Raw genomic sequence first — 25961 nt, forward strand, 5'->3', positions numbered from 1 at the left:
CCATTTTAAAAATATCACAGCTGTAGTCATGAGGTTCACCTTTTCCATCAGCTGCTCTATCAGTTGGTAACAAAAAACTGTCATCATATTACAGAACAAAATGTGCACACTATCATAAATGAAGCCAAAAACACAATACTTTAGTGAAAAGCTTTTTATTGCTTTCCCCCTTATTTACATACAACAAAATACACAAGAATAATATGCTTGCTATACAAAACACATAGCAAAGCACAAGTTTTAAACAAACTTAAGTGAGGATAAGCAAATAGTTTTTTAACAAAAATGTATTTTAAGTTTACTTATTGAATTATTGTCTTTAAACTTTTTAATTTACTTAAAGTGATTTTTACATAGATAAATAAAATGAACACAACAGTATAAAAAATAAATCTGGCTCTGCTCTTAATTTAACTGTTATTTAAATTTACATAACCGTTTCTTCTTTTTAATTTTATGCTAGTTTAAAAAAAAGAAATTTTATTTAGAAGTTTGAAATATTTTTAACAGTTTATGGGTGTTTAAAAACCTTATTTTGTTTCTTGATATTATCCTAATTTTACAGTTTTTTTTTAAATAAAATTTTTAATTTATTTAATTACATAATAATCTTGCTAGAAGAAGAACACTGCATATATTCACAATATAGCTTTCAGCATTTATGATGAGCTAACTGAAGTTATAAGTTTAAATATGTGAAGTTTGCTAAAGCCTTGGATACCCAGTTTAGCTTGCCAGTTATACTCAAAATAATTTTTAATCAGGGAACACAAAAACAAAAACCCACTTTTTGGGTTTTGAGAAAACAAAACTAAAACGGAGAAATGAATAAAAGTAACAATATAACAAAAGTTTTATTGTAGATTGTTCAGCTGAAAGTTATTTCCTGAAAAACTTAACTGAAACTGAAAGCTTAAGAAACTACGGCAAAAATAATTTAACTTTCACATAAGTAAATATTGTAACCTAACAAAAATATATCTAAAAACAGTTAAAAACTTTAACCAACTAGAAAATAGAACTGACTATTTTTTTCATTAAAAAAAGACTTAGGTAAAATTTTTCTTAATTTCCATATTTATTATAAAAATAACTTTAGTTTAAAATTGTAAAAAAAACTTGTAAACTAATACAATTTTTAAAAATAGGTTTTTTTAAAATATGAAGAGTGTACTTTAATTTTCAACGCTCTTAAATTTGAAACTTGAATGCTATACTGCCTAAAAACGTTTATTTTTAAAATATTGTCTTAATTTTAAATCTTTGAGGTCTGAGTGTACAGCAGGAGTCACTTTTCAACAAAAAAAAAATTTAATTCTTAAAAAGTTTATCATCTTCAGTTTGTGAGGTAATGAACTGAACACAGCCGAAGATCAGATGAAAAATTTACAAATCCTAATGCTGTTGGAATTTTTTTTAAAACCTGGTTTTGAACTTTAATCATGAAAATAATATCGACAAAAATGATCAAACCTAGTTTATTAATAATATCTATAAAGCAAATATACAGCTATCCCATACAAAATGTAACTAAAATAAAAGAATTATCAAACGGTATCCAATGAATTTGCAAACAATTAGCAGTGAACAAGTTTAACTGATATGCGAAAAATTGCTGCGGCTCTTTGTTATAAAACACAATGTGATAAATTTCATTGCTAATATATACACATTTTTAACGCTCACATGCAAAACATTAATACAAGCCATGGATATTTTTTTTAATAAACAAGTAAAAATAAGGCAATCCCCAATAAGAAAGACTTGAAAGACAAATAGGCTTAAGTGGTCACTAAAAGTGTCAAAATGTTTTGTCACTGTCAACATCACCTCACATGTTACAGCTAGCGCAGTAACATTCAGACATTTGACACTTAAAATAGAATGAGCGGCAAGTGCAGAGTCAGATAGGTGACAACATTTTATGAGTTCAACATCTTAGAAAATAGTCAGTGCTAGGTGCTTCAGCAAGATGAGACAATAAAAAGCCATCCCTGTTGCTAGCTTTCAACTATTGACCAATTCACTCAAAATGTTTTTTAAAAAATCGATTTCGTAACATAAAATAATTTCAGAATATATAATGAATATTACCACTCATCATATATTCTGTCAACACAATTGTGAAAAAAAAAAATTTCAGGTGATGGCATTTCATTAAACATGAACATGAGTAGAGTCACAACAGCGTTTCACTCACATTTTCACCAAAAGCCTACCCGAATTATCTTGATGTTATACCAAATATCAACATATTTAATAACAACCACAAACAAAAACAGACCACAAATGATTTCAAATATCATCTTTGGAATAGAAAAAAAATGATGTTTTGACCTCAAGCAAGAAGCATACAGTAATGTAAGCTTCAAGGACTTGCTTCTGTGGGTAAGTTATAAAGACAACATAGCAGCCATGAACCCATGAATAAGTACTTACTGTGTTTACAGAGACTTCAAGCTTGGCCTGAGTAAACTTTCACTGCCCAAGCTGGGCACCTGTTTATAAGCCTGGAAATATTGGACTCGATCTGCTCTGGTTGAAACTTGAAGTCAATTCACATTTTGAACAGTGGATTGTGTTTTTTATGTCAGATCTCTTGAATGCAACATTTTTTTTTAAATTTTAAATCAAATTTAGATTTAATAGTTCAAACAACTTGACAAGATGTCTGAACTAATGAAATTAAAATGAAATAATGTACTGGTTAAAATTTCCACTATTTTTTTTAAGGGGCAGATATAGTGGCAACAAAGCCATCTATATTGAGTCCTAACTGTTGCAAATGTGAAAGCAATTTTTCAACAGCACCCATATTTTCCCGAGACACCTCAAACAACAGAAACTGAAAAAAGAAAATATTTAAAAATTAGTTATTTCTGTCATTAATGTAAATAAACATTCATTGAGATCACAGCTTATTAACAATGTTGAGGTTTTTTAAATTTTAAATTAAAATGAGTGATATTCTAAAGCTAAGACAGAGACAAAGAGGCAGAATACACAGGATGAACTTTAATATTTAAATATACAGTTTTTATGGGGGGGGGGGGGGATGTCAAAAGAAAAGCCCAACCCGTTCAGATATGTGTTTAAATAGAGAAATACTACAAGGCACAACAACAGATTTCTATTACGTCTTTCCATCCTGATACAGCTAGCGGCATGGTCTCTACACAGCATATAAACATCTGCTCCACCTGAAAAACAGTTTTATTCGCCTGTGCCATTTATTCAAAGAACAGCATCCATTCACATCAAGACAAGTTCATTTTTCTTTTAAAAACATTTGTAAACTATCTCTTTGTCTTAAGATTTCTATTAAATCTTAAAATGTTAAGTTTAAAAAAATATCAAAATGACGAAATTAGGAGTTAGTTATACGCATTTGTAAACATCTGCCAATAGCTTTCCTTAATATGGGTAGCTATAGGTTTATGTAAAAAGAAAATTTAATTAGTCAGTTGGGTTGTAAAACATGGAACAACAAAGCAGTAGTGAAAAAAAAAAAACATTTTTGATTATATATATATATATATATATATATATATATATATATATATATATATATATATATATATATATATATATATATATATATATATATATGTATGTATGTATATAAACAGCCTCTTTTATTAGAAATTTAATGCTAGAACATGAGCACTTAATTTAAGGAGACATAATAAAGCTGCATATACAACACATCTGACCCTCAAAGCTGATGGAAAAAATATAAATAAAAAGTCTACCTCTCTTTGTGTTCCCTCTATCTGTGCCAAAGCAATGGCCCTGAAACAAAGAAGTTAATAGAAACAGAAAACAACAGTATCTGCCATACTGTATTTGATGGTCTATACATGAAAACAACAGCATCTGCCTTACTGTATTGATGGTCTATACATGAAAACAACAGATCAGCCATATATAACAGCTGGTCTGTGAAAAAAGGTGGAAGTGTAAAAAATCTGAAACTCACATCTTCCAGAAGGTTAGGTTGGCAGGCCTGTCTTCCTGTGCTGCTAACATTTTACACCAGCTGTAGGCTCTTCTGGTCTCGTTTACTTCCAGACAGAGGTTGATGGCCCTGATGGGATGGACATGCACATGTAGTGGGGACCATTGCAAGGATACAATATAAGCATTAATACCTCCACCATCATAAGTGTAATCTATACTTTTTGAGATTTCAAATTCTACCCCAGGTGACTTATTTCACCTTGTGTATTGGACCTTGATGCCATGCATTGTATTTTGTAGCTTCCAAATGCAGAAGATCATGTTAGGTATAAAATAGAGGAAGCATGTAAGTCATAAGTCATTACTTGAATGACAAATAACTTAAAAATGAAAAGCCTAGGTAATTTTCACTTGCCATCTTCTCATAAGGCCATAACCCCCCTCTCCCTTATTAAAGGAGTAATATGTAAATGGTGTTGGTCAAACACTTTTTGTACAATATTTTCTCAAAATTTAAAACAAGAAATGCACAGAATCAAATACAAATTTTAAAATCTATGATGTTGCTCCTAACATCAGTGATATTTTACATACAAATCTGAACACATTACTTTAAACTTCTTCATTTAAATATAAAAACTTGAGTGCCATCAATAAGTATCTGCTATTATTTTTTATTTAACTTTTTGTCTCAGTTTTTTTATTTTTGTTTCCATTCAACTCAATTTATATTGTTTGATTACGCATGTTATTTTCTCCATTAAAAAAAAACTTTGAAAAAACACTGCCTATTTAAGTTCTCATAAACTTCCTACCTAAGCAAAAGCTGAAGATTTCCAGGAAAAAAGCCAAGACACATCTCCATCAGGTCTAGCCTGTCCTGTGGGGGCAACACCTCTAGCCACACCTCCACCAGCTGACTGCTGGGCTCGTAGTCAAACCAGGTGGATGCTGAGGACGTGGTGAACGGGATCTGGCGCTTGATGGGCATGGAGATTATAGACCGGCAGACTACGTCACGTATATCCTTACAGCTGCCTGACCTCACCATATAACCAATGTAACTGGAAACATACATAGACCATGTAGCAACAAATATGTGTACGGATAAAAAGTATTTTTATACAGAAACAATATATTACATAATATAAATTGCTTAAACATCTAAATGTTTGAAAGAAATTTTGAAAAGTATAAAATTGATACGTTATGCTGTTTTTAATAAGTATTTTAATAATCAAAAACAGTTTTTACATCTTAAATTTATTAGTTTTTAAGTCTCACTATTTTAATTAATTAAAGTTCAAACTTTATTCTGTTGTCTACTTTCTGAGTTATGTAAAAACAGGTCCATCATTAACAGGAAAACTAATATTACAGCAATCATGGTGAAAAAGATGAGAACCCACCTCCGCCACACAACAACTAGGTCATCAGCTGACTGGGCATGGGTTAACGACCTCTCATAGATCTCAACTGTTTCTGTTGTTTCTCCCTCCAGTTCCATTAACAAGCTGAGAAAGGCAAGACATCAATATAAGCCTACATTATACTGACTCTGGCCACACTGCTGCAGCTAGTATTCATTTCAATGCTTTTAGACCTTAAAACTATAGCATAGTGGCATGGTTTTTAGCTGGTCACATAAAGACACTTGAATGGCTTTAAAAGTATAACATTTTTAGAAATTCTCTAAACCTTTATGCTATGTAAACAGTTTTTTTTTTAATTTCAAGTTGAAAAATAGCTTATATTAGTTAGAAACAGCATTTTTCTATTTTGTTTTAAGTAGGTGACTTACCTATAACAAAGCCACAAATAAATGTCCTTATGTAAATCACTTGGAATTCCTTCTTTGATTATTGCCATTTGAAGATTGAATCCTTCATCTTGCTTGAGCAGTTGGCTAAAATATGGGAGATCTCATTTAACAACGTCACCGCTTATATTAATTAATACAGCTTTAATCATCAGTCATTAGTGTGGTAAAATTAATTCAGCATGTTTTCAACAGGATAGAATGTTAAGAAACATCATTAAGCAGGCTGATGTAACTATGACTAATTAATAAAGTGAGCTATGAAAATTAGCATTTGTCTTACCAGAATAGTAAATTTGAAGTCACAAGGAAGAAAATTGCTGTAACTATAATTAATTAAAGTATGTAGTTGATGAAGCTATGTAAAATTAGCATGTGCCTTACCAGAATAAAATGTTAGGATCACAGAGGTGCAAACTATTAGACTTGGCGTCAAAATGAGATATCACAAATTGTTCTAAGTTCAGCAGTGCCAGTTCATTTTCTCCCTGCAAGTTCATTAGTGAATTAACTCATTAAATTTTTATAGCTGTAATAGCTCATTACGTCAAATTGGCTATACATCACCGGCTATTATTTTTCCTTAATGTTGCATTTAGTAAAATGGTACCATGATTTTTACCTGTTGTAGTAGAAACAAGTTTTCATAATATTTTAATTTGGAGTTATATGGGTTGCTGGATAAAGCTTCCTTAAACACCTGAAATCAAAGGAAAAATAAAATAGATAAAAACCATCAAATGAACTAATCAAACACATCTTCAAAAAAAAAAAAACCACCGTTATGATTTTAATTAGTATTGCTAACTTGGGTATCAAAATCATGAATGGAGAAAATTGTACATGTATGAGGCTCTCTGTCATTATAATACATTAAGATGTGTGAGTCAAAGCATATTTTTTATAAAAGAACATTCAAGTTTATAACTTATTAATAATTAATTTTCATACAAAAATATGGAAAAAAAAATTAAATAAAAAGACTGATAAATTCAAGATGAAAAAATGCACCTTACTGCATACATTTGTAGCTTCAAATACCTGTTTAACTCCCTGTACATCATGAAAAGATGCATACAACTCAGCAGCAGTCAGCCACATATCAACAAGTTCTTTAGTAGCTAAAGCATCTCTACAGCATATCACAGCTTCTGCAGCTCTGAAATGTAAGATTACATCTTTATTACATTGATTTAGAAAAAGTTTTAAAATGTAAGGAAAAGATATAGAGAAGACTCAGGAATAAACATTAACATTTTGGTAAAAAAATTTCTTCATTAAATAATAGGTGACACATTAAACACAAAATAATTGACTTATTTCCCACAAGCTAAACGTGAAGACACTTACTTCCCCTGAGATAAATACAAAGCAACAAGTGACTTGATGATCTGTATATACAAAGCGGTTGTCTCTGGATCTCTCTCACTACCTGTCCACACTTTGGCAGCTGTTGCATGCAAACTAACTAGGTGGTCTAAACTGGTCTGTAGAGGGGTTTGGGATGACCATGGCAGAACTATCTTGTCCTGATTGAAAAATTTTAAAATTAACTCCAAAATACAAAAATAAAGAAAAAACTGACTTTTAACTAGAACATAAAAATTTTTATGCTGAAAAAAGTTTCTCCAACGCTTGTCTAATACATTAATTCTAAACACTTTAAATACTTTCAATTAATTAAAACTTGACAATGCATAGAGCAACAAACCTTGGCTAGAAGCTTTCCTGGATTCTGATCAGCAATGCCATAGAGAGCTGCAGGCAGTTGATGCCACTCTAGGACATGAATGTAGACCATCCACAGGGTGAGTAGATCTGCTGGAGTCAGCAGTTCTGCCAGCTTCAAGTCACTAACTTGTGTCTTCTTTAAGCCTAAAACAGCCTGGAAATTAAAATTGTTCATGTATGAGCTTTTATTAAGTGATGAAAATTTAACAAATTCACCCAGAAGTAGTCTACATACATAAATAATCACAAATGTTGGTAGTACTGGTCAAATAAACTTCGAGGCTGTGATAAACACTATGGACTACACAATTTTGATAAGGTACATGAAGCATATTTAAAAATTTTAGTATTTCTAGCTTTCAGGGAAAAAACAGTCAAGACAATATGGTAAATAAAATTGAATTCCTTTTTAAATAAACTCATCAAATCAATATTTTAAAAAAAACATCACACAGTACAATTAATTCTTTCCTTAATTATAATTTTGTTTTATAAGTACATAGAATAGACACAGTTTAGTAACTTAAATGCTGTCAATAGTATTTCCTTATTAGCTTAACCAACCTGTAAGAAATGTAGAGCGGTTTTAATTTTCCCAGCATGCAAGTTGAGGCCAGCCTTGATCAGGACCATTTCCAGCACCTGATGTGATGACCTCTGCACTGTGACCTTGTATGTTGACTGACCCCGAACTTTTATACTGGCTCTACCTTCTGTATGCCTGCCAATGTTAGCATTGCTATCACAACCATCCATCTGAGTATCACAGTATCCAGAGTTAATTAATCCACGCTCTTGTCCCTTCCCACTTTTTAAATCTACATGAGTGGGTTGTGTATCATCAGACATGTTAACATCACTGGAGTCTCCAGCCATGGTACTGGGATGTGAGTTATTGATTACTGTATTTATATTTGTATTTACATCTGTATTTACATCTGTTGTATTATTTTGTAACAGGGGTGGTGTGTTTGAGGTGCTAGAAGGATCTGTCAAGTCTCCTGATGATGGTTGAACTAATGCAGAATCTGCGATGTTGCCAGGCTTGGCCTTGGCCAGGTTTTCCAGGATTTGAGTGCACACCTCATCCTTTTCAGTAAATGTTTTAAGAGTTGAGAGATACTGAAAAAGTAAAAAAAACCCGAGTTTAATCTAGATGTTCATACATAATGAATAAACAAAATTTTCCATGAATTTCAGTTACTGGGCAACAGTTCCTTGCATACTGTATACTTCTTCAATTATTCAAGAGGTAGAGAACATAATAGCAGACCCAAGTCTTAAGTTAGGTTTCTGAGTTCACCCAGCATTAGTTGTCTCAAAAGCAACTGGGCATTATTTTAACCTTACTACTACTTCCTGTGCCAAGGTCAAGGAAAGATGCAAAATCTAAACCATTTTAAATTTGAAAATGCATAACAGAAAATAAAAATTGTTTTAATAAGTTACTTTAAATTCATTGAATGATAGAAAAAAAAAGTTACCAGGAACCACAAATCATATGAAGGTGCATATTCTAAAGCTGTCTGACAGTACTGCAAAAAGTCTTTCACATCTGGGTGTCTCCTGTACAACATTAGATAGCGGTGCCAGAGCCCAGGGTCACTTTTGTTGACTTCCAGGCCACGGGCCAGTACATTTAAAGCTTGGTCTAAGCATTCTTTTGGAGACCTAAACATACACAAAATAATTTCATTAAGTTAGGGAGATTTTAACATACACAAAATAATTTTATTACGTAAGGGAGATCTAAACATACTCAAAATAATTTTTATTAAGAAAGGGAGATGTAAACATACGCAAAATAATTTCATTGTTATAAAGTAATACAAAATTGTTACACATATTTGATTAGGGTTACTGACATCTTTAGAACAACAGGAATTGTATTACATTAGATGGTTGTAAGAGCATGACTGGTGAATATATGGCTACACAACTGTTGATGATTACATTTATAATAGGTGAGTATATGGCTACAACAGCTGGTTGTAAGAGTAAGATAAGGGATTCTAAAACTACACAACAGGTGATGGTACAGCTATAACAGGTGACTGTAAGAGTGTAAGACAGATGAATGTATGACATGACAACATCTGATGTGACTGCTACAACAGGTGACTGTAAAAGTATGACAGGTTAAGTATGACATTACAACAGTTGATGGAACGGTTACAACAGTTGAGCACAGGGCTAAAACAGGTGACAAGTAAATGTATGACATTACAACATCTGATGAGACGGATACAACAGGTGACTGTAAGAGTAAGACAGGTGATTCTATAACTACGTTGATGATACAGCTACAGCAGGTGACTGTGAATGTATGACATTACGACATCTGATGAGACGGATACAACAAGTGATAGTGTAACTGGAACAGGTGATTGTATAGTTATACAACAGTTGAAGGTAGGGCTACAACAGGTGACTGTCAATGTAAGACATTACAACATCTGATGAGACAGATACAACAAATGATAGTGTTACAGCAACAGGTGATTACTTGTTTGGATCATTGAGCTTCCTGCTGGCCAGCCTCTGCCAGAGTTGAGTATTTGTCTGATCCTCCATAATCCCCGCCTCCAGAGACAGCAACTCTGTAGAACCAGCAGCAAAGTACCTCACATCTTCTTCATTGATAATGGCGTCTTTATCTGCAGCTTGTCTTTTCTCTGTATCTTGAATACATTCACAAAGAGAAACGTTATTTGGCTCTAATAAGTTATTATTTTTATAGACGTATCCACCACTTTTGCTTCATTATGTCAGTTAACAATGATATAAAACGGTAAGAACTAGAAAATTTAAAAATGGATAATTTCATTAACTTACTTATTCCCTCAATCTCTTTCTTGTTTAACTTGTGGTCCAAATACAAGCTGAGCCCAGTTTCTTCTTTAGAAAGTGGTTTCCATTTTCTTGGTTCTAAACTTATCATGTAGGGATGACCTAGAAAAGTATTTTTTTTAAAATACATTTATAGTTTCTTCATCAAAACTACTTCAATAAATCATTATATAGATTAAAATAACATTTCTTTAAAAAAAATATAACCCAGTATATCCTACTATCCTGCATTTAATAAAACAAGGAAAAAAACATACGTTTTCCTAAAGCTGAGCTTGTTTCTGCAGATAACCAGAGACATAGCTCATCAACTGTCATCTTCCCTTTGTGTTTGGTCATTACATTCTCTACATAGGAGCCTGACAGGGAATAATGAAATCATGAAACAAAACATAAATAATATAAAAAGAGCAGTACTGGCAGCCATATGAAAAATGTTAGACTCACAGACACAACTTTTAATGTCCTCAGAAGAAATAATATAAAAGGAGCAATACTGGTAGCCATATAAAAAAATGTTTGACTCACAGACACAACTTTTATGTCCTCAGATGAAGACAATATAAAAAGAGCAATACTGGTAGCCTTATAAAAAAATGTTCAACTCACAGACACAACTTTTAATGTCCTCAGAAGAAGACAATATAAAAAGAGCAATACTGGTAGCCATATAAAAAAATGTTCGACTCACAGACACAACTTTTAATGTCTTCAGATGAAGCGTTGTCTCCTGCCCCTGCTAGTTTAGGACAGTAAGAAACAATGTCCTCTAGAAGTTCTGTATCACTGAGTTTATAATCTTTTGGGTGTTGCCTGCAATGGTAATTCATATAGTTAAAGTCTTAGCAGATTAAATAGTGATCCAACACTTTGAACACAAACAATATATACAAAAAGATTATCTTATAAGCGTTATCAGTAGTGTTGTGAAGTGAGTTGAGGACGGGGTAGACCACACATTACGTAGATTCACAAACACAAACGATCAGAGACCAGCGACTTGACAGGATCGCAGTTTCATTTCAATCTTTATTGCACATGAGATCCACAGACGACAACTTTTGCAACATATACGAAGACTTGATTACATTCATGACGGGACGAATACTTCGACACCCTAGCACAACATGTCATAGCCTACTTGACCAGCAACAAGATCATACACTCAAACGTCACATCCTTACGTGGCTTGTCACAATCTTTTATTAGTATAATATCACTCTACAGCACACATTCTCTCATACCCTTGCAATACACTGAGATACCATTCATAACAAGTAGTATTTATACGTAAAAAATACAGCTTTCTGAGCGGAAGGCTTACAATACCCCTGGTTTCAATATGCTGATGTCACATGAAATCTATCTTGACCATCATGTCTAAAAATTGTACTTTATTTAAATAGTTTCCACATTTAAAAAAAAAGACAACACTTAACTGTTGACATGAATCATCATGGCAAGTCCCTTGTAAGTCATAAGGACAAAAGACACAATGTGGGTTGATCTTATGAGAGTATGTTGTACTTTGAAACCCAAGGTTTTCTTTTGTGCGAAAAAATGAGCTTAATCTGAAATACAAGTTTATAACAGATTACAATGATAAATAAAATTTCTAGTTAGAGATTCCTTAAGGCCAACAACAACTGGATACTGTTCATCAGCCTAAAATACACAGTATGAGGTTGTCTAATAATTATATATATGAATATATTTATGCAATTTAAACTTCCAGGAATGATATGATAAGACAATTAAGACAACAGCAACAAATAGTAACCTAGAAATTCAGAAAACAACTAGTATTACAAGACATGACATAGCTTGAAATTCACAAGGATCAAGAAAAAGAGGGGGAGACTCAAAAACAACTGGCACTAAGAAATTGAAAAAGAAAAGAAAATTATGGGAAAGAGTTTGAAAGAAATGGAAAAAAAAAATGCAAATGATGGAGAAAGCATAGAAGCATGTTGTAAATGTTTCATGCCAATGGAAGTTTAAAAAGGGCGAAGAAGATGAACAGCTAGTTTCTGTGTTGTCCCTACTATCTACAATATATGAGAAATCACAGCTCTCACCTGTAGGATCTAAACATGAGTAAGGCACTGGTATAAGCCAATTTTGCAGACTGCTTTGGTACTTTCTTATCTTTTACTTCTTGAATGGTTAACTGTGATGGTAACTTTTGCTAAAGAAACAAAGACCATATACTAATTATAATGAAAACAGTGATTTTATTTTAATCACATAACTGTGGGTTATTAAAGACTTAAAATATAAATGAGCTGGCTTCTAATTATAAATAAAAATGTCTACTTTTAACTATAAATAAATATCAATTTCCAAATCTCAAAAATTATCTAACAAAAGCTGTTATTATTACTGTTATAAAAGTTAAATTTTAAAACTACTGTTAATGTAGTTCACACCTGTGGACTAGAAAGACTTGTGTAGTGATGTAGGTTCTGTATACAGGACATGGCATCTGGACTCCTGAGATGTTTTTCTACTTTCTCATCCTAAAAGAGTATTAATAAATTAACAGACTATACTAATTACTGTGAATAGTGTGTTAAGCTTTGAGTCATTATTATAATACTTTCTAAATTAAAATACTTTTCTTACAGATTTACTTAAAAAATATAACAAAAATAAGTGAAGACAAATTAACTATCAACAATAACTTACTTGTAATTTACTTAAATATTTTAACTGCATACCACTGGGCATCTTGAAGGCAAATTTGTGGCCCCAGCTGTCAACCAGGTTTTCAGTAGCAGACCCTGATTTTATATTTTCTACGTCTTTTACACCTTCGTCCATTTTATTTTCTTTCCCTAAGTAAGAGGAACTCTTCAACCTGCTGTGCCTTGTCATAGGGATATTTGGGGTTGTGCAAGGGTTAATGTCGAGAAGTGACTTCCGTCTCCTCTGTAAGACCAGGTCTGGATTAACATTCTGGTCAATGCGTATGACGTCCTGAGACTTCTGTTTAATTTTGAGTTCATTGTGTTTTATCACAGTCAAGTTTCTAGCCAGGGGTTCACTTCTTTTTTCTGTCCTCTTTGTCTCCTTTAATTTTTTCAGCCTTTCAGCTATTTCTTTTTCTTTTTCTATGAGTTTTTGTTTCTCCAAAGCAATATACTGTGCTCTTGTCAAGGTTTTGGTTGCTACTGGATCCTATGAAACAAATCAATTTGATTTATTCTAAGCTCAAGTTTTTTTTACTATTAATATTGTGTTAAAAGATTTCTATTTATAACAGTCCTTGTGATATTTTCAACAAGTTAAACAAAAAAGAGAAAATAAATTGTTTTTAAATTTAAGAATTTATATCCACAATTCTTAACTTCTCAAAACACCCCCCCCCTCACAACCCCACTCACTTCATCTACTGAAAGAGCTTAAAAGTAAGATACACAACCCCATACTTTGGATGGTCTACATACCTGAGGTACATTCCTTACAGTTGGTTTAACAGACCTAGGTAGGTATGCTGGTCCAAAGAGCTTCCTTCCAAAGGCAATAACACTTTTTTCTTTATCAGCTAAAATCACTTTTTTCTTAACCAACTTATCAAGCAGTGACTGAGCCTAAAAATAAGGTAAACAATATATACCTAAATGATAAAAAGAAATTCATTTTTACAAGCTTTTATTTAACTCACTTCCTCTGTCTGTCGTCAGTCTAGATCAAAACGCCCCAGCGAAATTTCTGACACTTCTAACTGACAGATTTCTTTCAAGGTCAAGACATGAAGACAATGCAACATGACATTAAATTTGACTTAATTGGTTGCTTGATTAATTTTTTTATGAATTAAAATTGTGTACAAATTGGTAAGCTGTCTCATCAAACTATTCCGCACTATTAGACATGTGTTATCACGTTCATTAGGTGCGCATGGTTTTTAGTCATGCAACTCTATTGTAAATTTAAAACATTTAAAGTACTGAAAAAAAATTCATAAAAAACATTTTAATAAGTTTCATGTAATAATGCACTAAAAAGTAGAAAATAAATTATATACTACTATATTAATACTAATAGTTTCGCTGTCTGTCTATCTATCTATCTATCTATCTGACAAGAACGCTCTAGAGAAAACACAAGGAAAATAAAAACATGCATAGTAATTCGAAAACGAAGTATGACGTCGACACATTTAGCACAGAGTAGAAAATAATCTCAAGCCGGATAGTGTACACATTAATATGACGTCATTGATTATCGAGTAAACATTCAATACAAAGGCAATTTTGTCTAATCTAAGTGGTTTGCGTGAAGAGTTTCTTTCATACAATTCTTCGGGTAGGGGCGAAGCCCCACCCCCGCGTAAGAACGTCTGAGCCCCCCCCCTCGGGGAGGGGGCGGACACTGGAAAAAGTATATAATTATATTTCGTTGAATGGGACGGTAGACATGTTTTTTTAGGGGGGGTGGGGGGGTGGGGTGGTTTTAATTTAGACTTTTTCCTCCCCGGAGAGGGGTGGGGGTACTTGAAATTTTCGGTGGCGGGGGTAGAATTTTCGGGGAGGGGGCGGACACTGGAAAAAGTATATAATTATATTTCGTTGAATGGGACGGTAGACATGTTTTTTTTTTTTGGGGAGGGGGGGGGGGGGGGGGGGGTGGTGGTGTGTGTGTGGGGGGGTGGTGTGTGTGGGGGGTGGGGGGGTGGTGTGTGGGGGGGGTGGGGGGGGTGGTGTGTGTGGGGGGTGGGGGGTGGTGTGTGTGGGGGGTGGGGTGGTTTTAGTTTAGACTTTTTCCTCCCCGGAGAGGGGTGGGGGTACTTGAAATTTTCGGGGAGGGGGCGGACACTGGAAAAAGTATATAATTATATTTTGTTGAATGGGACGGTATACATGTTTTTGGGGGTGGGGGGGTGGGGGTGGTGTGTGTGTGGGTGGGGGGTGGTGTGTGTGGGGGTGGGGGTGTGGGGGGTGGGATGGGGGTGTGGGGGGGGGGGGGGTGGTTTTAGTTTAGAGAAAAGAGACAGCACTATCAGCCTAGCGCCCGGTGTATCCTTCCTCAACGGGCCATTTTTCTCGTATTTAAATAACTATAATAACTATAAAGAAAAGCATGGGTCTCTTCCTAAAAATTAGTAAAGGAATTCAAAGGATACTAAAGTGACCCACACTTTTCTTTATAGTTATTTAAATAGTATAGTAGTGTATAATTTATTTTCTACTTTTTAGTTCATTATTACATGAAAGCTTGCTATTAAAACGTATTATATGAATTTTATTTTTAGTTGTTTAAATTTACCTTACAACAGCTTCAATTAACTTCAAAACATAGCAGAAAAACTCTCAAACTAAATTAAGATTAATAAACTGGTTCAAATGCCTCATGTTTTTCAGTTTCAAAAATACTAAGCGAATTCTAAGTTTGATTACATTATATGGTATTACTAGTAATAGTAATGAATTATTATTAAGTGAAAAGATTTTTTTTTTACTTCTTTCTCTGTGTTTTCCTTCTGCATTTTGTGTGACTGTGCTATCCTGTCAGCCACCTTCATCTGTTCAGTTAGCGATGCTATTTGTGCTTTCAGTTTGTCCCGCTTCAGCTCTGCCTGTTTTTTGGCTTTCACTGATTTCATCGCCTTTTTGACCAATTGGTTTACTTTCGCCTGGTCATTTGATATATTTTGCCTAAAAGAAAGTGACCGTTTTTGAAATGTAAACAAAAATTTATTTTTCAATGATAAATGTGCTATAGAAACTTACTGGTTTGTAAAAATTAGGTATTAAAAAAAAAGGTAATATCTTACTTGTACAAACTAAGGTACATCTCCAGTTTTTGAAGAAATTCAATTTCTTTACTTTGATTACCTGTGGCCTAGAATTTATTAAGAAACATTCTATTTTAAAAAATAAATCACCTATAAACAATGGTTAAATAGTAAATTATAAACTGTTTTCAATAAGAAATGGAAACAATATAAACCAAGGTATACAACATCAGACACACCTTCTTTAGGTGTTCCTGAGCCTTTAAGAAAATGATTTTTTCTTGTTCTAAGATATCTGCTTGCTCTTCATCTTCACTTCCTGATGAGCCTAGGGGTACAAGCACTTGAGGATGTACAGGTAAAGATTGGCTCTGAAAGAAATTATTTAAAGGCTTCATATAATTGCACTCAAGTTCAATCAAATGTAATACTAACATTTTAGAGTTTGAAATATTTTTTAAAATTCATGTTTATAAATATTCTATATACTGGAAAATAAATAAAACTGCTAGTTTCAAGCATAATTTTTTTTCCTAAGTGAATACTTAAGCATTGACAATTTCTAAATTTCTAACAAAACTATTTTTAAAACAAACACTTATTCGTTTGACACCAAAAGTAAGAAACGTTACAAAGACCTGACAAATAATAATGTCAGTGAAAAGACATATAGTTCATAATCACACGCTTGACAATATCAACATTTTTAGCTTTAAGAAATAGCTTTGTTAGCTTTAAGAAATAAACATGACATACCATTTTATATTGCCTTTTGCCAAGTGTTGAGGCTGATGTTGTGAGAGGTGGGTTGTATGTGGAGCTGTTACTAAAATCCAGCTGGGTTGATATACTTTTAGCTTGTTCACTCTGGTGGGCTGGACCGGTGGAACTGGATGCTACAGAACTGCTCACAGGGGAATGGGCTAGCTTGCTGACTGTAGCAGTTGAAAGACTTTGAGAAACAGCAGTAGAACTTTTTATACTGCTTTCAGGACTTGCCTGGGAAACTTTTTGATTGTTATCAGAAGAGGGGGTGGGGTGTTTGACAGAGCTACTGGCTGTTTGACTAGAGATGACAGGTTGTGAGCTGCTACTCTGTAGCTTAGTGTGGCTTGGGTAATCTCTATCTGATGCAGGTAAAACTGATTCAGTATCAGTTTTATGGATTTCCTTGGGCGGACCCAGCCTTAACGACACAGATGATGCAGTCCTTTGTACCATGTGTGATTTTTCTGTAACTGGCCTTTCATTTAGCTCAACTGTGCTTGATATTACCTCCCTTAGAGGCTCTGAGTCTGATGTTGAATTAAAACTTGCACTAACTACTTCATCAGGTATTGCTTCTGTCTTTAGCTGAGGGCCTAATCTCTTAGCTATGTTCGGAGATAAAACTGAAACAGATTTTTGAGCTTTGGTTATAACATGAAGTGCCTGCAGGGCTTCAGGCTTTATCAGGACATGGCTTAGATTGGACAAGGAACGATGTGAAGTCTCCTGCAACTTACTTCTGGGAGTTATCCTAGCCTGAATACTCTCTTCTTTAGACTCCTCCTTGGCCGTGACAAGGAAATCAAATCCAAAACTATTCAGTTGAGCAGCTGGACTAGTATCAAGCTTATCAGACACCACATTTTTAGTATCAGGAAATCCTTCAGGTGTTAGCATCTGTTTAACCTCCAACTCATGAAGCTTGAGGTGATCCACCTCTGGTAATCTTCCTTTGCTTAAGGACATCAGTGATAAAGGTTGGTTGACTTTTGGGCTAGTCTTTACTGAACTTGTGTAGGGTTCTGTAGGTACAAGCCTCGGAGACATGTTATGGTGTGATACATCCTACAAGTAAAAAAAATTTTCAACTAATGAATAAATAAATATATTTAGCAAAAAGGAAAGTAGTAATTGTTGCTGGAAGTGTATAAATTCTATTTGCCTTACGGATAGTTAGATCTGAAAAGGTAACTACTTTTTTACTTTTACTAATTGTTGCTAGATGAGGAGACAGATATGATAAAGCAATCTTTTTTATATTTCCATTATAAAATATACTGATTAGCTAGTTTGAGACAAACAATTTATTATTGTTGTAAATTTCACACTATAAAAATATGTAGCAAATATAAATATATGTAGTAAACAAAGATTAGCACTACCTTTAATTTACTTTTCCTCCTGTCTATTACAGTAGCAAGAAGCTTCTCCCTCAGCAGATTATCATCTTCATCAGAGTCAGAAGTGTGGCGGCTTTCATGGCCCTGATTTTGTTTGACAGATGGGGTGATAGATGTTGGGATGTATGGTGGAGGGGAAGAATACTTGGCCCTTTTACTTGAAGGTTCATAGGGAAAGTGTTCTTCATAGGATGGACTTAAGCTCTTTCTTCTAAATTGTCCAGGTGGAGAAGGAGACTGGTCGTATTTTCTAGCCCAGCTATCTAGGCTCTGTTTTGGACTGTAAGACAATTTATTTGAGATATCTCTTGAGCTCCTGCTTTGATACGGACTGTAAGGTACTGCTGCTCTTGTGTGACTCTTGGACTCATGAAGACCTCTGTAACCAGTTGATTCATCATCTGACAAATACCTAGTATCTTTAAAAGTAGATTTTCTAAATGGACTTGGTGACCTGTACCTCCTTGAATCTTCATCTCCGAGTCTGTAAGAACTTACAGGGGAATAGGGCAGAGGGTATTCTGAATCAGAATGGTTACTTTCAGTGTGACTAGAAAAATTATCCCGATTTCTAACTGATGGAGAGAGTGGTAAAGTTCTGTTTAATGGTGATTGGTCCCTTAGGTCGCCGAATTTTGAATTATATTTTCTCGGAACTTGTGAGGCAGGAGATGAAGACATCCTTTGTAAATAATCAAACTCTTTATCCATCTGGATGTAAGCCACATCCCTATGAGGCGAAATATTCTTCTGATTAATAAAAACTCTTCTATTTTCTTGAGATTCCCCAAAATCGTCTAGCGAAGAATAATCTACAGTAGGCCTCGGGGGCAGGTGAAGATGGGCAGCGTCACCTTCAACAAAAATAAACCTATCAGAAAAACTCTTACTCTCTGCCAGGCTGTTGTAATTACTATTGGCAAAAGTTGTTGGATGTCTGGACATGCTCTCATATCTCTTCTGCTCCTGTTCCTCTCTGATTTGATGAAGACGAGCTGCTATAGGGTCCTCAATGTTCTGCTGTAATGAGCTCTCACCCTGGTTCATAAACTGAGGGTAAGGATCTATCCTTAGGGGAGGGTTTCTGACAACCCATCGTTGGTCTACGGCCACATTTCTCGCAGCCATGCTTTCCAAAGAAAATATTTCCTTCTCATTACTGGGAGGTAGGGGAGGAGGTGGTGGGGGTGGTGGTGGAGGTGGTATTGAAGGTGGTGGAGGCTGGATGAGAACAGGCATTGGGAAAACTGGAAAGTAAGGGGTCTGAGGGGAAAAAGAAAACAAAATCAATTTACCTCTATAGAAGAACAACTCAACAAAACTAATTTTAGGAGTAGGCTTATTAACCAACACTTAATCTACAAAAATATTAATTAATTTTCACTAAGTTTTTTTTACATTTAATTCATGAGAATTTTTACCTAAAAATAGCCTGAGGTTTGATAAATGCTTTACAAAAAGAAACAACATGATTGCCAATAAATGCTTATGAACATGGTTGAGATACAAGATATCATTTTTACAATTTTTCTGCCTAACTTTACAAATCATCACTAAAATATTTGTATGCCAAATACCAAAGCAACAAAAATCTTACATAAGGGACAATGGGCTGCATGGCTTGGTTAAAATTTTCTCCCAGCTGCAGCTTCTCCAATGTAAGTGAAGCACCTAAAAGGTTAAAGCATTTAAAACAAAACTGTAAATTACAGAAACTGAACCAACAGATTTCTTATAAACAAAATGTATTTAAAGAAAGATTCTAGCATTACCATTCTTTTCAGCATCGCTGTCAATATCCATTTCTACCTCATCATAGTTATCATGGAGCTGGCCAGATTTCTTGTCCTGGACTTTCTTACTTTTAGGCTCAAGCTTTTTGATTACACTCTGACTTTTAGCAATGTCTACTTTATTACTCAAAATTGGGATCTTTTTCTGAATCTACAAAACAAATAACAAGCAAAGTGTGAATAAACACCTTAATAGTTTTTCTTAAATGTAATTTATTTCCCTTTAGTATCTACTTTAACATATCAAATTATCCCAAAAAAGCTTGCCTTAAAATCTTTCATAGTTCCTGTGACTTTGGGCACTTTTTTATCAAGAAGTTTTATGAACTCCTCCATTGCTCTATCCCTGTCCTTCTTAGCTAAGGTGAGCAGGCGCTCATATTCTTTAGACAGAATCTTGGCTGAAGAGCTCTTACTTCCCTTGGGAGACTTACTGTCTCCCTCTGTAATACAAATGCTTAAGTGTGACACTAAACAGAAATATATAGAGTAAATGTTAAAGAAATATTGTAGAAAAATAGATTTTCAAAAATATAATAGATTACCTAAATTTTAAAAAAAATGTTTTAACTATAAAATATAATGAATTATCATTTTTAATTATGGTTAAGTATTACAAAAATTGTTTTAGCTATATAAAGCTTTAAGTAATGCTTTGCAATAAATCAAATGAAAACTTTTAGAATGTAAATTCAAAAGTTAAGACAAAAAGAAACAAATATATATTAATCAAAAAACCAGTTATACAACTAACTAACTTGGGCAGGGGTAAGAATATTTAAACACTTACTTTTATGACTTTCTGCTTTTTTCTTCTTACTCTCTCTGTTCTTCCTTTCAACACTTATGACGGTGGACTTCACCAAACCAGGATGCTCCTTCACTTTTTTACCTTTCATCTTGGTCGTTCCCGTGGTAGTTTTTCTATTTTCATCAACTTCCTCTTCATCATCATCCAACTCCACCATAATAATTTCTGGTGGCTTAGGCTGATCTGGTTCAACATCTGGGATAATCACAACAGATACCTCCCCAGTGGCTGCACCTTTAAAAAAAAAAAAAATTCACTATCAAGTTTTATTTCTGTATTTATGTTATCAAGTTTAATTACCAATGTAGTACAAGTATTGTTAAAAACATTTTATTTTTAAAAAAAAAGGTAAATACCCTGCTGCAAATTTTGGGGCTCTGAAGCGACAAGACGGTTGTGGCGTTCTGAGGTTGCAAGAGCTAATCTACGTAGTTCATCCAAGTCATCATCAATATTAGTAAATTTGTCATCCTATTACAAATTAATTTTAAAAATTAACATTTTAAAACATTTTATAAAAGCCATAGAACTTGTACTAATAAATGAAAACTCCAGGTCATGGGTGTTTGATTAGAGTTTAGCTTTTATTAAATTAAGTAAGTTTACTTCCAAAATTCAAAAACAAAAGAGTAAAGCTTACAAACATACTGAAATAAATTGGAATAAGATGAAAATAAATATAGAATAAAGCTTTTTAAAAAAACCCTACACATTTTTAAGTTTCAGTAAAACTTCTACAATTTCTCATCTTTATGAACATTCAATACAAAATTTAAGTTGAAATAAATTCTACTTTTACCTCCACTTCAATCACTGATGGGGCCTGAGTACTAGTAACTGGCTGATCACCATTCTCTAGCTCTCTCTCTTCTGACAGAGTGGTCACAAAAGGTGAAAGGTCACTTCCTTTTTCATTTATGTCTTCTGAAAGTCACATTAAATGTTTACATACACAATCTGCATCATCAAGATGAGGGAGAGTGAATGTGAAATGTAACAGTATAAAAATATTTTTGCTTAAAACCTGCCCATTTTTGTCACTCACTTCTGCTATATTAATTTGGAAAAATGAATATGGCACTTTAATAAATATATATATCACTCCCCTCTTACCAGATAGTGTTGACTCTCAGGGGCATAGCAAGGGGGGGGAGGGGTGCGGACAACACCGGATGACACCATTTAGGGGGGTGACACCATGGCAAAAAATAGCAAAATATATAGAGAAAAATGATAATTCCACGTAATTAAGGGATTAATTCGAGTGTTAAGAGGTGCAAGTCGAAAGTTTGTAGGGGGGGGGGGGGGGGGGCGGGGTGCAAATTGAAAGTTTGTCCCCAGGGAGGGTCGTTGCGCCTCTGGGGGGGGGGGGTGGTGACACCATTAAGTGCCGCACCGGGTGACACCCGACCTTGCTACGCCACTGTTGACACTTTTTATTTTTAGAACTTACCGTCAATCTTACATGCCTTCTCCTCCTCTTCTAGATGCTTCAACTGATTACGAATAAGCTCCTGTCTTGCTTCTAGCAGCTTCAGCTCGTCTTCTTCTTCAGCAGTGGATTCAACAGCAGGACTCCTATAAGGCTGAGCAATTGGGGAATTCATTGACTTTTCTACCAGAGGTTTGGAATGCCTCGGTGGAGTCAAAGGTCGTACAGAAGAGGCTCTAAACCTCCTGTTTGCCCATACTGAATCAGTTTTAAGGATTCAAGTCACAGTAGTAGATAAGAGGGTTGTAGGTTGTGAAATAAGCTGGTGGTTGATTTTACTTTTTGTTACTATTATGTTAGAAAAGGTAACTATTATTGTATTAAATGCCTTTCAGACCAAGAAGTCATTTTTTTCTATGCATTATTCATTTAATTCATATTTTGTCCCACTAATTCACATATATTAATTATTATGAAAGAGTTAGAGATGTTATTGTTGATATCAAATATTCAATTTTTTTCATTCATTTTTAATGACAATTCATTTATGGGACAAAAAAATGACATTCATAAATCTGTACTATTAAAATCAATTTACATTAATTACGTTATTTCTAATTACTCTAACCAGTAAGTCTGAAAACAAAAACAAATTATTTTTAATATCAAAAATCTAAAATATAATTAGCAAAAATTTTGGAAGGATACTCTTTGATGGTGTGTATGTATCTGATGTTACATTTTGCCTGGAGTCTGGCCTGTCACGATATCGCAAGTTGCTGTCATATCTGTGACTGCGCTGAATCATTTCTCCATCTGATCTCCTCTTGTCCCTTCTTTTGGAAAGAGATTTATTTCCACTGTCAGAACTACGACTGAAGCTGTCAGCTCCATCGTACCTAGAGGATTGGTGCTTGGAGGGTGTGAAATCCCTCTTAGCCACAGTATTGCTACCATAACTACCTAGATGTTGTGAATTATTTCTGCCATCACTATTGTTGTCTTCTGATTCATCTTCATCAGATAACTCTCCTTCTTCTTTTATATTATTTTTAATACCTGATACTGACATTATTTAATCTCCATAGGTGGACTAAAAGTTAACTGAAAAATAATAAAACAATGTGTAATTTAAGATGGTATTGCCTTAAGTATACTTTACTTTTAAAAGCTTGACAAAATTTGAGAAACTGGACTTGCTTAGTTTTGTTATTATTGAATCTAATAATTGTATTGAATATGAATAAAAAAAATTGGTCTTCCAAATTATTATTCTGTCCATAATGTATTAAATTTGACAAAGCCTTTAAAATATATTTATAAATATGATCACTAGAAACCATAACAATAAAAAACAAGCTTGCACTACAAAATTTTATTAAGTGACTGCGTGACATGTCTCAACTCTGCCCAAAGTTTAAATTAAACTTTAATATTTGAGTGGCACAATATCTAAATTTAGATACCAAGAATTCCCCTGGAGTCTTAAGATACAAAATATTAAATTATTAACTGAGACACATCTGGCAGCATTACTATATGGAGCACAGAGTGTGTGTACTTAACACTTTTGACATATTTGAAGCATAATCTGAAATATGTAGGGCCTAGGCCTGTCAGAAATACTGTTTATTACGCCAGAACGCAACTAATAAAAACAAGAAAAGTTATCCTAATACTAATGTTTACTATTTCAAAACAATTCAATACAAGGCCTTTTAATGAATGATATGGCGTGACAAACAACACTGTGCATGCGTGGTATGTGGCCTGATAGACTGAAAGGATATTGTTTATATTAATAAATTATTGTTTTGCGTTTATATTTAGCTCAATGCAACAAGCCCGTCGTTTGGTCTGGGGGGACATTCTGTCTAGGATTCAAATGGTCGACCAGAAATCTCATCTGTACTTTTTGTATGCTATACCACTGACATACTATAGTAGAATCTAGACACTTAGACTAACTTCACTGGATATGATCTAGTCTAGACACTAGATCTAGTAAAACAAATGTATCATTTCACACAAAAATGTTGGTTTCCATTCATAGTTTCAGTTTCATAGGAATTCTTTGTTTCACTTCAAAACTGTAACATTAATTAGGCCTAGGCATTAGGCCTAATAATTAATAAATTATCTCAGATTGAAGGTAAGAAAATGAACATGTCATAAGGCCCTCTGACTAATCAATAAATCTGAAATCATCTTCTAAAAATAAAACAAATCTAGATTTAGAAATCTAGATTATTCTTAGTTCCAGTAAATATTTATAATAGAAGCCTTGGATTTTAGATTTAGAATTGTGGGCCTAAATTTATAATTTAAATTTTAAAATTTAGTTATTAGTTAGGCCTAGTTACTAGATCTAGTAGTTAGTTAGTCAGAAAAAAGATCAACAACACAACAAACAAGTTAGTGAAGACTTAAAACACTATGATTAAAAAGTATAAACATTCTCCCAAATTGAAAATAGGCCTAGACTCTAGATTTCTAAGTGTTATATAATTTAAAATAATTTTCATTTTAGTGTAAGTCTGTAGGCCTACTGTAAATTAAAATTAAAACTCGCGTAGGCCTGGATCTCTTCTAGATCTAGAATCTAGATCTAGACTATTCTAGACTTGGGCCTATTCCTGCGTATTTTAGTAGGGCCTATTTATTTTGATTTTAAAAACGGCAGTGTGCTAAACCTTATAATGTTTACCTTTAATTAACTGTATTAAGTTAAATATCCTGAGTTGCAACTTAATATCAATATTATAGATCTAGATCTATAGATTTCTAACAATTATTTTCACAACGATAGTGAATTGTCAATACGTAACCAAGAAATGGTAAAACGGAAATTACCACACGAAAAGCGACAATGCCAGAGAAATGTGCATTGCCATTGGGTATTGTAAAAGAGTGATCAGCTCCGCCGAAAAGCAATCAGCTGGCAATCTGTAGCTCTACAAATATATTAACGTAATCGACGTCTACGTGCATATAACATTATGTGCCAAATATGGTGATTACTTAAAGGCCATGGCAATAACAGTTACAGTCACTGCCCGCGATAGCACGGCCCCGAAAAAAGGCCCTGTCAAAACGACCCCGTCAAATCGGCTCCCGACAATACGACTTAGTGAAAATAGCCCCGACGAAAGAGCCCCGACATATTGTCTCCAGTCAAATGGGCTCCCAATAAATAGTCTCCCGACATATTGGCTCCCGATAAATAGGCTCATGACTAATGGGCTCCAGATGTATTGGCTCTCGACAAATGGGTTCACGATAAATGGGCTCACGACATATTGGCTCACGACAAATGGGCTCCAGACGTTGGCTCTCGACAAATGGGCTCAAGTCATATTGGCTCCCGACAAAATGACCCCCGACAAAATGACCCCCAACATACTGGTTCCAGACAAATAAATCAAAAGACCACATTTGGTTTAGAAGTAACCAGTATGTGGACTACCACAATAAGCTCTTAAATGCCCTTAGGGGTCATCCATTAATGATTTTTGGCGATTTTTACCTCTCCCATCCCCTCCCCCTCCCCTCCATTATACATCGTCACAAAAAGCCAGACCCCCCCCTCTAAAATGACGTCACACCTCAGCCTACAACCCCCCCCCCCCCCTCAAAATTGCAGTTGAATTTATTTTT

At 34.1% G+C, this 25961-nt stretch overlaps 1 protein-coding gene across 2 annotated transcripts; it reads right to left on the bottom strand.

The window, feature by feature from the left end:
* Positions 1–139: 139 nt before the first annotated feature.
* LOC131957889 (zinc finger C3H1 domain-containing protein) lies at positions 140–25178 on the bottom strand. 2 transcript variants are annotated; one of them, XM_059322712.1, is made up of 37 exons: positions 25158–25178; positions 23013–23408; positions 22326–22562; positions 21672–21796; positions 21229–21343; positions 20852–21106; positions 20329–20504; positions 20041–20212; positions 19866–19939; positions 18251–19531; positions 16857–17933; positions 16340–16471; positions 16140–16207; positions 15825–16020; positions 13810–13953; positions 13049–13540; positions 12790–12879; positions 12439–12548; positions 11800–11931; positions 11052–11173; positions 10618–10719; positions 10346–10462; positions 10017–10191; positions 8995–9181; positions 8075–8632; positions 7491–7664; positions 7130–7308; positions 6821–6938; positions 6402–6479; positions 6164–6267; positions 5762–5866; positions 5370–5474; positions 4776–5024; positions 3980–4087; positions 3753–3792; positions 3138–3200; positions 140–2845 (listed from the first exon to the last, which is right to left on the bottom strand). In XM_059322712.1, exons 2-37 carry the CDS (start codon positions 23374–23376, stop codon positions 2729–2731), a joined length of 7941 nt encoding a protein of 2646 aa, XP_059178695.1. In that variant the 5' UTR covers positions 23377–23408; positions 25158–25178; the 3' UTR covers positions 140–2728. The 2 variants fall into 2 exon arrangements, with proteins under 2 accessions (XP_059178695.1, XP_059178694.1); XM_059322711.1 differs by lacking the exon at positions 25158–25178 and adding an exon at positions 25012–25069.
* Positions 25179–25961: the final 783 nt, after the last annotated feature.

This window comes from Physella acuta, unplaced genomic scaffold (assembly GCF_028476545.2).
Source record: "Physella acuta isolate Inbredline_101_S28 unplaced genomic scaffold, ASM2847654v3 ptg001276l, whole genome shotgun sequence".
Taxonomy (NCBI): domain Eukaryota; kingdom Metazoa; phylum Mollusca; class Gastropoda; family Physidae; genus Physella; species Physella acuta.